The sequence below is a fragment of the Bos javanicus genome, chromosome 2, assembly GCF_032452875.1.
Source record: "Bos javanicus breed banteng chromosome 2, ARS-OSU_banteng_1.0, whole genome shotgun sequence".
Lineage (NCBI taxonomy): Eukaryota > Metazoa > Chordata > Mammalia > Artiodactyla > Bovidae > Bos > Bos javanicus.
Window position 1 is genome coordinate 113,897,301 of NC_083869.1, and position 14,757 is coordinate 113,912,057.

Genomic DNA, 14,757 nt, shown 5'->3' on the forward strand with positions numbered 1-14,757 from the left:
ACACGAGAGAGAAGCAATCATAAAAAATTTAAAACTCACCTCTGCTCCTCAGTGCCCTTTCATTGTGCAGACAGAGGAGCCTTTGCCCTGTCTTCCTTGGAGACTTGGGAGGTGGAATCATAGAAGGGCAAGGGGAGAATCCCAGAGACCACCTGGACTCTTAGGTAAACCATGTTAGGCTGTCTGGCTCTGATCAGTTCCAGACACCACAGTTTTAAAAGACACAATGACATGCAATTACTGTCCAGGACAGAGAGAGTGGGAGAGTGAGAGTTCTGAATTTGCATTCTGAGTATGATGTGACTAAGGGGAGACAGACTCCCTGCTCTAGATGCTAAAGGATGTTTACTTAAGAACAGAACTAGACTAGCTCTCTGAGTTGTTGCAGAAACAGGATGACCAACAACCAACCAATGATGGTGCTTGGAGAGAGACCGACCTGAGCTCCGTACAGGAGCTTTCTAGTACTTAACTATGTTTTCTGTTGAGTCAAGCTTTCCCATGAGATGGGAACACTACCATCCTGGGATACCTCCCCACTAGGTAAGATGGCCATGAGCAATTCCATACACTTACACCCTCCTTTTGATGAGTTGTTGTGTTTAGGATTTCTGAGATCTCTTTCAGCTCTCAAATTTGATGCCTGAATCTAACACACATCTGATAATGCATTTGAGTGTAGTGCTTCCTTTAGGGTCCAAATGTGTTGTCTTTTCTGCCTAATTAAGTTGCCTTTATCAACCTTTCCATGGTTCAGCAGTGGGAATAGAATGGAAAGACTTCAATTTTGAGGATTATACTAATATAAGGGGATAGTTCTAAAGCATCCTTTATGCCCATAGCAAACTTGAATTCTCATCAGAAACATGAGCTTTGGTCTCTATATTTCCAGGGTATTTTGAATCTGAGAGATCTCTGTGTGAAAGTGTGAAATTTTGAATACAATAACAGTCACAAACCGCAAATTTAAAAGTCTCTTGTCTAAGTCATCTGAATCATGTAGATGTTTCATGGAAACAGTTAAGTGATAAGGTAAATTAATCTTTTTAAATATTGCAAAAAATCAAAATAATCTTATGTCTCCCCAAGAAAACAGTGTTTACTGGTCATATTTACAAATAAATATTTATTTACTCAGACAGATTACTTATTTTCTGGTCTACCATTAGCAAGTCAATAAAAAAACATGTATGCATTAACAAAAAATAATAATTTTGGCTATAGGAATTAACTTTTGTTTGTCAGTGAGGGTTATTGGTTCCTGCCATGGTCCGTGTGCTGGCTGAGTTTGGAAAGGTTGGTGGAGAGGCTGAGTCATGGTCTAAGATAGGGTTACATCTGGGACTTACACTCTAATAAGCTCACTGTCCTGAGTGAAGAAACAGGGATGCATTCATTCATCCCCTTGATTTTCATTGATGTCTATTCGATATTAAGTACCAACATGCAAGATGTAGTCTTTAGTCTTAAGAAGTTTATGGTCTGGTGGGAAAATCATATGTGTAAATTAGTAATTACATGACCTTTCCAACCTAAAAAAACAACTTTGGAGAGATGACAAAACTGTCCATTTTAAACCATTGTGGTTCCCCAGACAGCTATAGGTAACGGTCCATCAGAACAAATTGTTTTCTTTGTCTCTAGAGCTTGAAAGGGGTTTTTAGGTGGTGGAAATCTGTAAGAATCTTTAGTGCTATGTCACTGTTGAGAGATTGAATGTTGATGAGAAAGAGTGAACAAGGATTCAGGGAAAACTCAGTGTCTGGTGAGCAGCAGATCTGGGGGAAGGCCTTGACACCCATCCAGGGAGCCATGTGGCTGCAAGTGGCCCAGGGCAGAAAAGAGAGAGAAATGAATTAGAAGCTGGAGAGACAAAGATATGCTCAGAGACAACATAAAGTAAAAGTGAAAGTGAAGTCACTCAGTCATGTCCAACTCTTTGTGACCCTATGAACTGTAGCCTACCAGGCTCCTCCATCCATGGAATTTTTCAGTCAAAAGTACTGGAGTGGGTTGCCATTAGACAACGTAAGCAGCAGAGAAATGGAAAAACTTTGAAAAAGGACTTCAGAGTTAGCAGCATGAAGAGTGATGGACTGACATCCTATAGAGAATATGTTGGTCATGAAATGATGACTCCTAATCTTTTAACCTTATTTATCAGTCTTCAAAACACTGTAAAACGTTTAAGACAATAATATGTAAAACACGCAGTCTGAAAGATCAATGCAATGCATTAATATGTGCTTTTATATAGCAAGATGAGATTTCAGTGTGAGAATCAGATGTTTAGATCAATAGTCAACACCCCATGATAGAGGATGAGCAATTTCTCTGTGGTTGACTTCTTGCTACATGCTGGAGCTCAACTGTTCTTTCAGCTAAACTGAAAGAACTTAGTTTTCACATAAAAATGTACCTTGGTACTTAAGATTCATTTTGTTTAGGAAAGTTTGTTACTAAAATCAATTTTGTTTTCAATAGGTGTTAAGAAAACACTGAGAGATATGGATAGGGATAAAACATCCTTATTCCTCTGAATAGATTTCTTTGGGTTTCAGTATTTCTTAGTCTAATTGTCTACTTTCCATTTGTCTCTGGTCAACAGCTATTTTAAAGATTGTTTTTATTTTATTTAGGAAATGCATTTTGTAGGAAGCTGCTCTTGAACATCTATGGCAAACCTGGTTTCAGTTCAGTTCAGTTGCCCAGTCGTGTCCGACTCTTTGTGACCCCATGAATCGTAGCATGCCAGGCCTCCCTGTCCATCACCAACTCCTGGAGTTCACTCAAACTCATGTCCATCGAGTCAGTGATGCCATCCAGCCATCTCATCCTTTGTCGTCCCCTTCTCCTCCTGCCCCCAATCCCTCCCAGCATCAGGGTCTTTTCCAATGAGTCAACTCTTCGCATGAGGTGGCCAAAGTATTGGAGTTTCAGCTTCAGCATCAGTCCTTCCAATGAACACCCAGGACTGATCTCTTTTAGAATGGACTGGTTGGATCTCCTTGCAGTCCAAGGGACTCTCAAGAGTCTTCTCCAACACCACAGTTCAAAAGCATCAACTCTTTGGCGCTCAGCTTTCTTCACAGTCCAACTCTCACATCCATACAAGACCACTGGAAAAACCATAGCCTTGACTAGACAGACCTTTGTTGGCAAAGTAATGTCTCTGCTTTTTAATATATTATCTAGGTTGGTCATAACTTTCCTTCGAAGGAGTAAGCGTCTTTTAATTTCATGGCTGCAATCACCACCTGGTTTACTCTCCAGTAAAATGCTCAATAGTACATTTATGATTTTCCTACTGATTTTTCAGATGTGCCTTCTACTTATATATGAAGGTACAGGGGCACAAGGCTGAGTAGTATGATTTCTGCAAGTTTTTTGTTCAGGTTTCCCTAAATATACCTGCCAAAGTTCACTAAAGTCTAACTTCTGGGACTTGAAAACAAAGAAAGGAGAAAAGGAAAAAAAAGAACCCTTTTTGTTCCCAAAGCTGTACTGGGCTTTTATTTAGTTGAGGTTTGAGACCAAAGTGACACTTCCCTGGTGCCTGCAAGTGAGTAATTTGAATGAGAACAAAGAAACTGAGACTGGTATAGAGGGAGAAGCTTGACATACATCCTCAGCCTTTCATATTTAAAATAGTATCCGAACCTGTACGAACAGTACTGAACCCAGTGATAAATTAGAGCATTTTTTTTTTAAGTTGGTTAGTTTCAATTCCAGTGGTAGAAGACTGTGTGTGTGTGTGTGTGTGTGCGTGCGCGCATGCCCGCATGCGCACGAGAGAGAGAGAGAGAGAGAGAGAGAGAGAGAGAGAGAAGAAAAAATTTTAACTGCTTAATGATGGCAGGGGAATAAAACCTAGAAAGTGATAATAAGGCAAACATCCCAACGTTAAGTTTGAAATCTGGAAGAGAAAGCGAGGTGAAACAGATGGGTCATTAGGTACTGAGGCTGTGACATTTGGAAGCCAGTCACATTTTCTTTGAAACTGTGAATAAACAGCTTGGAAATAGTCTAGGATGTTCTTTTCTGATACTCATTTTATTCCATTTGACTCAGGGCACAGAAAAGCAATTGTTAGTTAAATTGTCTTGCTGTAATTAATTGCTGGGATGTATTAGTTTGAAAATATTTTTTTCTTATATTTGATTTCAGTATAACTGGGACTTAAGCTTATAAATGGGTCCAGGGATCTTTCTGAGGTTGTTTTATGGAACTGCCCTCCTGGTTTACGTTCTGTCTCATAGAATTATATTTTTGACAAGTGTTTATACAACTTCATAGCATCTTGACTCTGGAAGGGACCTCAGTAATGTGGAAATTAGTGAAGACCAAACAAATGAGAACACACGAGGCTATTTATTCAGACTTTGCTGTAGCAAGGCAGTCAGCCACCAGGATGGGCAGAGACTCAAGGCAGGGAGAAAGTGCAAAGCTTTATAGTGGGAAAACGGACTGCTTCGGGTATGCCCCCAGTGGAGGCAGTTGGCATAGGCGAGTTGCAGGCAACCTAACCTAGAAACAGGGTTGTTTCGTTGCCAAGTCCTGTCCTACTTTTTGTGACCCCATGGACTGTAGCCCACCAGGCTCCTCTCTCCATGGGATTTCCCAGGCAAGAATACTGGAATGGGTTGCCATTTCCTTCTGTAGGGGATCTTCCCGACCTAGGGATCAAACCCATGTCTTCTGCATTAGCAGGTGGATATCTACCTCTGAGCCATCTCTGGGAAGCCCAGAAGCAGGGTATCTTATGTTATTGTTAGGGGAACATATTTGACTTTCTCTGTTTGGTCCTATGTTAAAAGCAGGGATAAAAACTGCAGACGCTGACAGTTTTTAATCAAATCCTGTCTGTTTTGGGCCAATTCTTACGCAGGTTGCAGTTTGCTAGAGATAGCAGTCCAAAGTCTCTACAAGTCTGACTTATGCATTGCAGGTTAGCTTTCTAGACTGATTACTGTAGATGATCAGCTAGAATTCTATTTTTATATGTGGTCTGGCAAGTTTACATCTGTATCTTCAGTCTCTCAGTGATTATCCAAAACAAACATAGAAAGAATAAATAAATTCATGAAGGACAAATTGCCGTAGTTTTTTTTTTTTTTTAATGAATACTCTGTTTAATATGTGTGGCCCTGTTTCATTTTTAAAATATTAAAAATGTAGGATATGATTAGATCCTTCAAATTAAATTGGGAAAGTTAGGCAGGGCTGGTCTTACGTCCGTTTTGTAGTTAAGCAAAGCAGAGATCCAAAAGGAAAGGCCAAGGGCTCAGTGTCATGGGTCACCAGCCATGTGGCCACAGTGGCTAAGGATTCCAGCTAGGCCTCTCAGATCCCTCTCCCAGCTGCTTACTGTATTACAAACTATTCTATCTCTGCCCCACAGATTCAAATCACAGGGAACCGAAGTATGACATTTGTCTTATCACACTGCTGGAAGATGATGAGCGTTTGAACTTCCGTGCAAAGACAACAAAATACAGATTCTCTGAACCTCTTCTGTCACTGTTCATTATACTCTTTCTCAAAGATTCTTTCTTTGAATTAAACTTTCAACCTGGCAAACTTTACAGCTTGTGATTGTCAGGTAATTAGACTTTTGCAAATACCGTTAGCTCTGTGCCACTTGAATACATTTGTATCACTCACCAGATCCCCGTCTTCCATTAGGAATGTTGTATTTCCTACACACATTGGAAAGATGCCGGAGGATTTAGGAAAACTATTCCATAAATGAGTTAGTTACATACCCACTGAGCAATATGCTAAGAGCTAGAGGCACCAATGGAAAAAAAAGCAAAAATCAACACTCAGATCTTGCCTTTAAAGAACTCGGGGCCTTTTAAGAAGAACAAGTACACAGAAAAAAATGATACAAGACAATGTCAGTACAGAGATGTTATCCCACCATGGGCTATATATGAAGTAGGGTGGCTTCAAAGGATACTTAAACTGAGCAAAGATGACTGAGGAAAGAGTTCTCTGATGAAAGGAAAGGATATAAGGGTTTTTCAATGTAGGTGAGGTAGGAGATAGGAGCTATGGAAACCAGCATTGTTTTTGTTGGAGAGGGAGTAGAGAGGAAGAAGCTACAGCTAATTTATTGATGTTTCTTGAATACAGTGTTCAAGTAAGAAGTGAAAAAGTTAAAGAGGCAAAGAGTGAGATGGAGAATCATGCGGGTCATAGGGACCTTAGACATACTTCTGTAACAGGAAGCTTCTGGAAGGATTTTAGCCAGGGATACATTATGAATAGATTTGCATTTTTTGTTTTTGTTTTTTGTCTTTAAATACTTATCTATATGCACTACAGAATGACTATCACATCAGTTCCCTGAAATAACATTATTCTGAATGTAGCAAGCTGGTATCACTCCTAAACCATATTTATTTACTACATATGCTCTTTTAAAAATTAGGAAGTGATTATATTTTTAAAAGAATTTCCCATAAGCTATTTTTTAAAAAATTGAAGAGTAGTTTATTTACAATGTTGTGTTAGTTTTAGATGTACAGCAAAGTCATTCAGTTTTATATATGTATATACATTCTATACATAGAAATTTATATATGTATATATAATTTACATCCATATATACATTTATATATGTATATACATTTCTATATATAGAAATACATATGTATAGAAATGTATATATACACGTATAGAAATATATATGTATAAAAATGTTTATATACATTTCTATGTATAGAAATGTATATATATTATATATAGATGCATTTTTATATTTGTTGTTTAGTCGTTAAGTCATGTCTGACTCTTTTGCGACCCCATGGTGGACTGTAGCTCACCGAGCTCCTCTGCCCATGGGGTTTCCCAGGCAAGAATACTGGAGTGGGTTTTCATGTCCTTCTCCATGGGAATCTTCCCAACCCAGGGATCAAACCCACATCTCCTGTATTGGCAGGTTTTTTTACCAGTGGAGCATCAGGGAAGCCATACATATGTAATATCTATCTATCTATTCACATATATATTCTTTTCAGATTCTCTTCCTTTATAGATTTTTACAAAATATTGATATAATCCCCTGTGCTATCTGGTACGTCCTTGTCAGTATCTATTTTATATATCACAGATATAATATGTATAATATTATAGTACTATATAGTGTCTATCTGTTAATTCCAAACTATATGTGCTTTTAAATACTAATGTACATGACTTACAGAATGGCTATCACATCTAGTCCCTGAAAAAACACTTGATCAAATTTGCATTTTACACGATCACTTTGGCAGTATATGGAGCTTATTTTTTGGGAAGTCAAAGACAGAGTCAAGGAGGTAAGTTTGGTGATGATTAGAGCTTGAACCAGAACAGCTGAGATAGACATGATAGAAAGAGCAACAGAAGGTAAAACAAGATATTCACAGATAAAATCTGTAGAATTTGCAGACTGATGGATTGGAGAGTAGCAGTTAAAAAAGAGATAGATAAGTTTCTAACTTGGATGGTTGGCAGAACAGAAGGAATCATTAGTTTAGTTAGAAATGGTGTCAGCACAGTGTGTGAAATGTTAAATTTGTTTTATCTAAGGGACATCCAGATGGAGCATCCAGTAGGCAGTTGGATGAAAAAGTCCACAGCTCAGGAGAATGGTCCAGCCTTCCCATAAACTATTCAGAAACCACCAGCCTCCAACAATTGCTAGTAGAATCCTGGAGGATGAAAGCATAGAAAGAATATATTCTTTCAAGTTGTGACTGTATTTTTTAGTCAACACAACCCAAATGGAAGGGACACTTGGAAAAAGAGAAGGTGTGAATGACACAGAAAAGGTGTTAGACAACACACCACAGAGAAATGGCCATCAGTGACGCCAAGAGAATTGAAAATATCAATAAGAGAGTAATACGCAGATTAATCTGGTTACTCTCTTATGGTAATGATGTAAAGAGAGTGGCTTAAAGTGTCTTCTAAATTTGCCAACTAAAAGGCACTAGGTGATTTTAGCAAAAGCACTTTGTAGTTGAGTGGCTGGGCTAAATTTATGTCACAGGTGGGTAGCACAATGAGTGGAAGATGAGAATGTAAAGAGAAGGACTGTAAAAGTGCTTTTTATGAAGTTTCCTTGAAGATTTGCACCCGGGAAGAGTTACTGAAGAATACTCAAGGTTCATTGAGGTTCTCCATTCCAAAGGTATAACTGTTTCTCACTGATGATAACCTGCAAAGCTCGGAAAAACGGGCCTGTGTGATGTGTCCCTGATTTATTTAAATGTTATCATCTCCAACACACCTAAGTTTCCAAAAATACATTAAAATATTTTATAAAATATTAAATATTTGCTAGAAATTAGAAAAACATTAAATATTCTTTAATTTTTAAAGGAATCTGGGGAGGATGTGACTTTTGTTTAAGAGAATATAATTCTGGTTAACACACAGAATCCACAGAGGAGCTGAAGGTTCGGAGCCACAGCACGGAGCCAATACCAAAGTTGGACAGCAAAGAGAGAGGCCATCATGGGGCATCGTCCTCCAGAGAGCCTATCAAAGCTCAGGAATGGGATGGGACCCCTGGGCCACCTGTGGTCACCAGCAGACTGGGAAGATGCTCTGTGAGCCCCACATTACTAGCAGGAAACCACAGCTCAGGTAAGAAAGAGAGTAATCCCCCAAATGGTAAGTCCTCATGGCTCTAGAAACTGTTTTTATGCAATTATCCCTTAGAAAATCATAACCGCAGGTATCTCTGTCTCTACTCATAGAGACAGTGTAAGTAGCCCTTCACACAAAAGGAGGGAACAGTATGTGGTACACTCCAGGGAACATTCTTCACATGGATGATGGAGAAGTGAATGGTGCTTTTCAGAGCTGTACAATGCAGCAACCCTGACGATTCCAACCATCTGTACTAAATTTCTTAACAAAACAAAACAAAAAAAACACTAGGGGCTCATCTAAAGCAGTTTTCATTTTATAAAGTTGAAGTAATTTAGAGTTTATGCCTCCTTTGCTTTAAAAAAGATTTTAGACTACTGGGAAAAATAAATAGGAAGTAACATGGAGAAAAAAATGTAGCAAAGATGATTGGAAGGCAATAGAGAGAGTACATATTATAAGGCATCTGATGTCATAAGATGAAGACAGTAACTGGTCATTGGGCAAGGTACTATGTTTCCATATAAGCTGAAAGAGTTACAAAATTATAATTTAATACATCTTAAATTCACAACTTGAAATTAAAATCTGAAATGCAGTTTTGCAATGTTAATTGTTGTTGTTTAGTCGCTAAGTCCTATCTGACTCTCTGCAACCTTGTGGATTGCAGCAATATTGATAGATAAATATTATTAAACAACATTTTTAAAAACACAGAATATATGTGCTTTGAATTGATTGATCGACATGGTGGATTCACAGAAAACTGTTAACTGAAATAAACAACAATCAGGCAGATGCCTGTAGTTTTCAGCTTTCTATTCTTTAAGAGTGTTAGGACTCTGAAAGACCAATCCTTTAATGTTCTTTTCAACTCTGATAGTCATCTTGGAAAGCAATTAGCGTGAATTTAGCCTGGGGTTTCTGACTGTCATGCACAAGATAAAATTGGAACAGGATGGATGATATATGTATTGGGAAAAGGATGCTTCCAGGACATTAGCCAGGCGAGGCAGAACAATAGCTTCCTCAGACTTAAATGTAACTAAAAGCTTCGGTGCTATTGCCATATCACAAATCATATGGGTCGTCAGCTTGATAGTGTGAGTTCAAATTTCAGAGAAGGAACATGTGAATTTAGTAGAAATCTAAAAATAGATTTTTGATCATAAAATATAAATATCTATAGGTATATGAGAAGATATCTGTTCATTTTGTCATGAAGAAGAAAAACATAGGAAACAAATGGAATTTTGTAGGATAAAAGCCACTCCCAAAGAAGGTTGACATCACTATTCTATTGGGAATTGTGATTCATTTTAGTTTATTTATTAGTATATTTTTGGTTATTTTGTTATTAGTATATTATTAATTGTATTGTTTTTAGTTATTTGGTTATTAATATATTAGTATCAATAATGTTTTTAATATTAATATATTTTTAGTGATTAAGTTTGTGCCACTATCCAAAAAAAGAAAGGATAGTATTTGCTCCTGTTGTGACCACAGATATTTTATAAAATCCAGAAGCATTAGCTGAATGTTTATTATGTAACAGCACTGTTTGAGGATCTGTGAGTACAGTAATGAGTAAGACATCTTCATATTTGGGGCCTCAAAGGCAAGTGCAGGACAGATGAGTGGACCATTGCAATAGAATGTATTGTATACAAATAATATGCAAACCTAGTAGGGAGAAATAAGCTAATTTTTCTTGGGAGGGTATGATTTCAGGGAAAACAATGAGAGGCTTTTGGTGTATAGATGAAATCATCATTGCTTACAGAGGTAACTAGAGCTTGAACTATCAGAAACCTGCTTACCAGGAGGACACAGAAGAAATGTCTGCCTTCTAAATGAAAATCTGAAATACTGTAGGATGGACTCTAGCACATTTGGTGTGACGATTTACAGAAGGTTTACAGAAAAAACTGCAAAGTAGGTTGGGACCAGATAGCAAGAATCGTGAAGGGCCTTGTGCATTAAGCAGAAATTCTTTCAGTCACAGAGTACCAATTAACAGTGGTTAAAAAGGAAGTTCTTTGGAAGGAATGATGCTAAAGCTGAAACTCCAGTACTTTGGCCACCTGATGTGAAGAGTTGACTCATTGGAAAAGACTCTGATGCTGGGAGGGATTGGGGGCAGGAGGAGAAGGGGACGACAGAGGATGAGATGGCTGGATGACATCATTGATTCAATGGACGTGAGTTTGAGTGAACTCAGGGAGTTGGTGATGGACAGGGAGGCCTGGCGTGCTGTGATTCATGGGGTCGCAAAGAGCTGGACACGACTGAGTGACTGAATTGAACTGAAAGTAACCCTGGCTTCTGTTAAGACTCCATAGCCTAGAGCAGGAGGTAGGTGGTTTCAAGATTATCGTAACTGTTTAGTGATGTCACTAAGGGCTGAGAAACTTCCTGTCCTATAACTCTTCTCTTTTGCTACCCTGGATGGTACCTTTGTGATCACAAGCTGAGGGCATGGTTCTGAGTATCATGTTCCAACAGACTCTTTTTGATCTACTTGGACAAATCTAGGAAGCATTCTCTAGATCAGTCACTGAGTGAAGAGGAAGGGACTTCCACGAGCTTATAGACAGCCTTTCTTTCCCTTACATAAAGAGACCTCTGCATTATACCTGAAGATGAAATCAACAGTCTATTGCATAAGCAATGGACAGTTATCTGGCCCATTGTGGTTAGGTTTAGCACATTATGTGGTGGACTTTTGTAGTCATTTGTATATTTTTAAGAGAGATAAAACATAAATTTAGTTTTCATCATGAAAAGCCCAATGATAACACCAAGGCTTCAAGCATAGTCAGCATTGTTATTGAATCCAAGCTTGTACTGCTCACTGCATGACAAGTCAATAAATTGAGAGATGAGTTGTTGGGGCAAGGAATAGTGACTTTACTTGTAAAATCATCAGATTCAGAAGATGGTGGACTAGTGTCCCAAAGAACCATCTTCCCCAAGTTAGAATTCTGGCTTTTTTATTCTGAAAAGGGAGAGAGTGTGGCTGGATGCTGCCAGCTTCCTGGTGCCAGAATCCTTTGTACTTGCAGCTGTCCAGACAGGTCTGGTAATGTGTTCCTGCAAACCTCCAATAAGATAAGTGTTATTTTCTGTTCTGTAACTTTTTACCTTTGCATGAATGGGAAGCTATTATCAGATACTTGAGAATGTGCTATCTTGTATATATATTTCAGGCTATAGGCAAACTTGGCTTCCTGGGTGGCACTAGTGGTAAAGAAAGAACCTGGTAAAGCAAGAGACATAAGAGACCTGGGTTGGATCCCTGGATCAGGAAGATCTCCTGGAGAAAGGAATGGCAACCCACTCCAGTATTCTTGCCTGGAGAATTCCATGGACAGAGGAACCTGGGGGGCTACAGCCCATAGAGTCACAAAGAATCGGACATGACTGAGGTGACTTAGCACCGAATATGTTTGTCTCATAGGCAAAATTAGTTTACAAAAGGCACAAAGTAGCATGACTGAGCACAGACAATAGAACAGAGTATAGAGCTAAAGGAGTAGATCCAATAAGGAGTAACATTTGCTTTTCTCTGTTATACAACATGAGATATGGAGCAAGGTTAAGATGGGAAAGCCAGTTTTTACATTTTAATGATGTTAATCTAGAAATGCTCTGGGTCGTCTAACTGAGAAGTCAGCATACAGTTGGAATTGTACATCTAGAGCTAAAGAGATTTAGTGATGTTAGAGAATGAGACTAGGGCTTTTTGACATGGCTGGTACTATACACCTGGATGATTCTAATCTAAGAGGGCAAGAAACTGAGATGAGAAGGAGCCGGAAACTGTACCCTGGGGAGTCCAGACATTACTAAGTGTGGGCAGAGAGGAAGCACCTGTGAAACAAATGGAAACAAAACCATCAAATAAGACACAAATGAAGTTTTACTGAACACAGCATGTTGCTTAAAAATGGGTAAACTGTAATATGTCTTTGACACTCTGACATAATTCTTCTACAAGATTCAGAGTGTAAACTGAATTTATAATGTGCTTTCACTTCCTTCAACTGAAAACTCCTGAAACATCTCTTTCAGTTGATGGCACCTAAAAATCTCCTCTTCTAGGTCCTTAAGCTCTGTTTGTAGAGTGATAAGTTGACTACTGACCAGAAGAAATAGCACAGATAGCTTTCATTTTGCACACTCTCCATATTAGATTATGAAGGAAGTAAATAAGGTGGAAGAAAAGATTTTTGTTACAATTTTGATAAAGACATTTTTGTATCCATTTTACAAGAAATGTGAAATGCAGGGGCAAATATAGAGTTACATATACAGTGTCCCTGCCAATTAGGGCTTATTCAGTGATACTGAAACATATTAGCATGATATAATCCTTAAAAGAACATTACAAGTATTGAACTTTTAGAAGTCCCTGCCTCCCAAATACTGGGTTAGCCTAAAAGTTCATTTGGGTTTCCATAAGCTGTTACAGAACAAACGTTTTGGCCAGCCCCATAGATCGTTGAAATCCTATCTGTCAAGCCAACTCATATTCCAATTTTGAGAGGGAAAGTGAAAGTTGCTCAGTCATGTCCGACTCTTTGCTACCCCATAGACTATATAGTCCATGGAATTCTCCAGGCCAGAATACTAAGAAGAATAGGAAAATATTTGTTATGTTGGTAGTTCTAATTTTTCTAAAAAGAAAGGACCTAAAATGTGCCAATTCTGTATTAGAAAAGGGTATATTTCCACTAGCAAGGAGAGGTTTACTATTTGAATTATAAAGTTCACTCACTTTTGGGGTTTTAAACAAATGGGACACTCCTTAAAGAATCACCTCCGTCAGTGAGATGGCCTTCATCCAGACTAGGTAAATAGCTATGTGAACAGAACATGTTGGACTTGCTATTTTGGAACAGAAGAGAGTGACTCAGTATTTACGCTTTATCCCTCTTCTTCTCACACTTTCTCTTCATTATTGTATCCTTGACGTGGGACCACTGGATGAGGAATACTCCTGCACTACACTAGAACTGCAGGTGATAACCCTCCTCCCTAAACGAGGAATCACACAGCTCCACACCTGATACTCAAAAGGAATGCAAATTCCACCAGTTCCAACTTTAAATCCCTCCTCTCTGTGTGAGTCGACTTTCTGCCTCTGGTTCTTTCTCTCTCTCTCTCACTGACACACACACATAGATACACACACACACACACACACACACACACGTATGCACACAAAGACACAAACTGCTACCAGTCACAGACTATTTGCTTTAACAAACGTAGTTTAGCCACTTGAAATGGTTGTTCTTAACAGCTCTTCTGAGGGATGAAGGAAATGCTGAAGTAAAGCAGATGAGTGTGTCAGGAGATCTCAGTTCTAATTACTGGTGCTACTGTTTGCTGTGGCATTTTTTTTCAAGTCACTGTTGTTTAGTAAATCAGAAATTCTGCAGAGGGGAGAGTCTTGCGGGCAGTGGAGAACTGGGACGCCAGTGCTCATGAAAACAATGAGCAAAAGTAGAAATTATACCAGTATATATTATATTCACAGCAATTTAGATTTCAAAAATTAAATCCATCAACAAGTAGTTTCTAAGCTTGTATCCATCTCTGTTATGTTTTCTGGGGGACAAGCACATACGCACATTATAGGGTATATAAAACATAAACATGGTCCCTGCCACTCTAAAACATTACTCTGCTTCTTTTTGACACAAAACTATTGAATGTAAATTAATTAGATTATAATTGAACATATTATTTTTCTTATTGTCTCTACTTTTAAAATGATTCAGAGATCAAAAAATGAGGGCAAGCTAGAAAAAGGATGGAGGGATTAATGAGAGACATTGAGTCTTTAAATAGGATTGTATCAGGTCTTTTGAAAAAATCATTTATTATTATTATTAATTGAGTAGAAATCTAGAATGAGGACTTTCTACATGGGATGAAGAAGATAAGTAGCACATCAGACTTCCCTGTCCATCACCATCTCTCAGAGCTTGCTCAAACTCATATCTGTTGAGTCGGTGATGCCATCCAACCATTTCATCCTCTGTTGTCCCCTTCTCCTCCTGCCTTCAATCTTTCCCAGCATTAGGATCTCATCCAATG

General features: G+C 38.4%; 1 protein-coding gene across 2 annotated transcripts in view; it reads left to right on the plus strand.

The window, feature by feature from the left end:
- The window catches only part of NYAP2 (neuronal tyrosine-phosphorylated phosphoinositide-3-kinase adaptor 2), a 315,522-nt gene that overhangs the window by 223,595 nt on the left and 77,170 nt on the right, over positions 1-14,757 (plus strand). For both annotated transcript variants that reach the window (XM_061386621.1, XM_061386623.1), the window contains one exon: positions 8,431-8,640. In XM_061386621.1, coding sequence (XP_061242605.1) covers positions 8,431-8,640 — 210 coding nt within the window. The remainder of the gene's footprint in view (positions 1-8,430; positions 8,641-14,757) is intronic.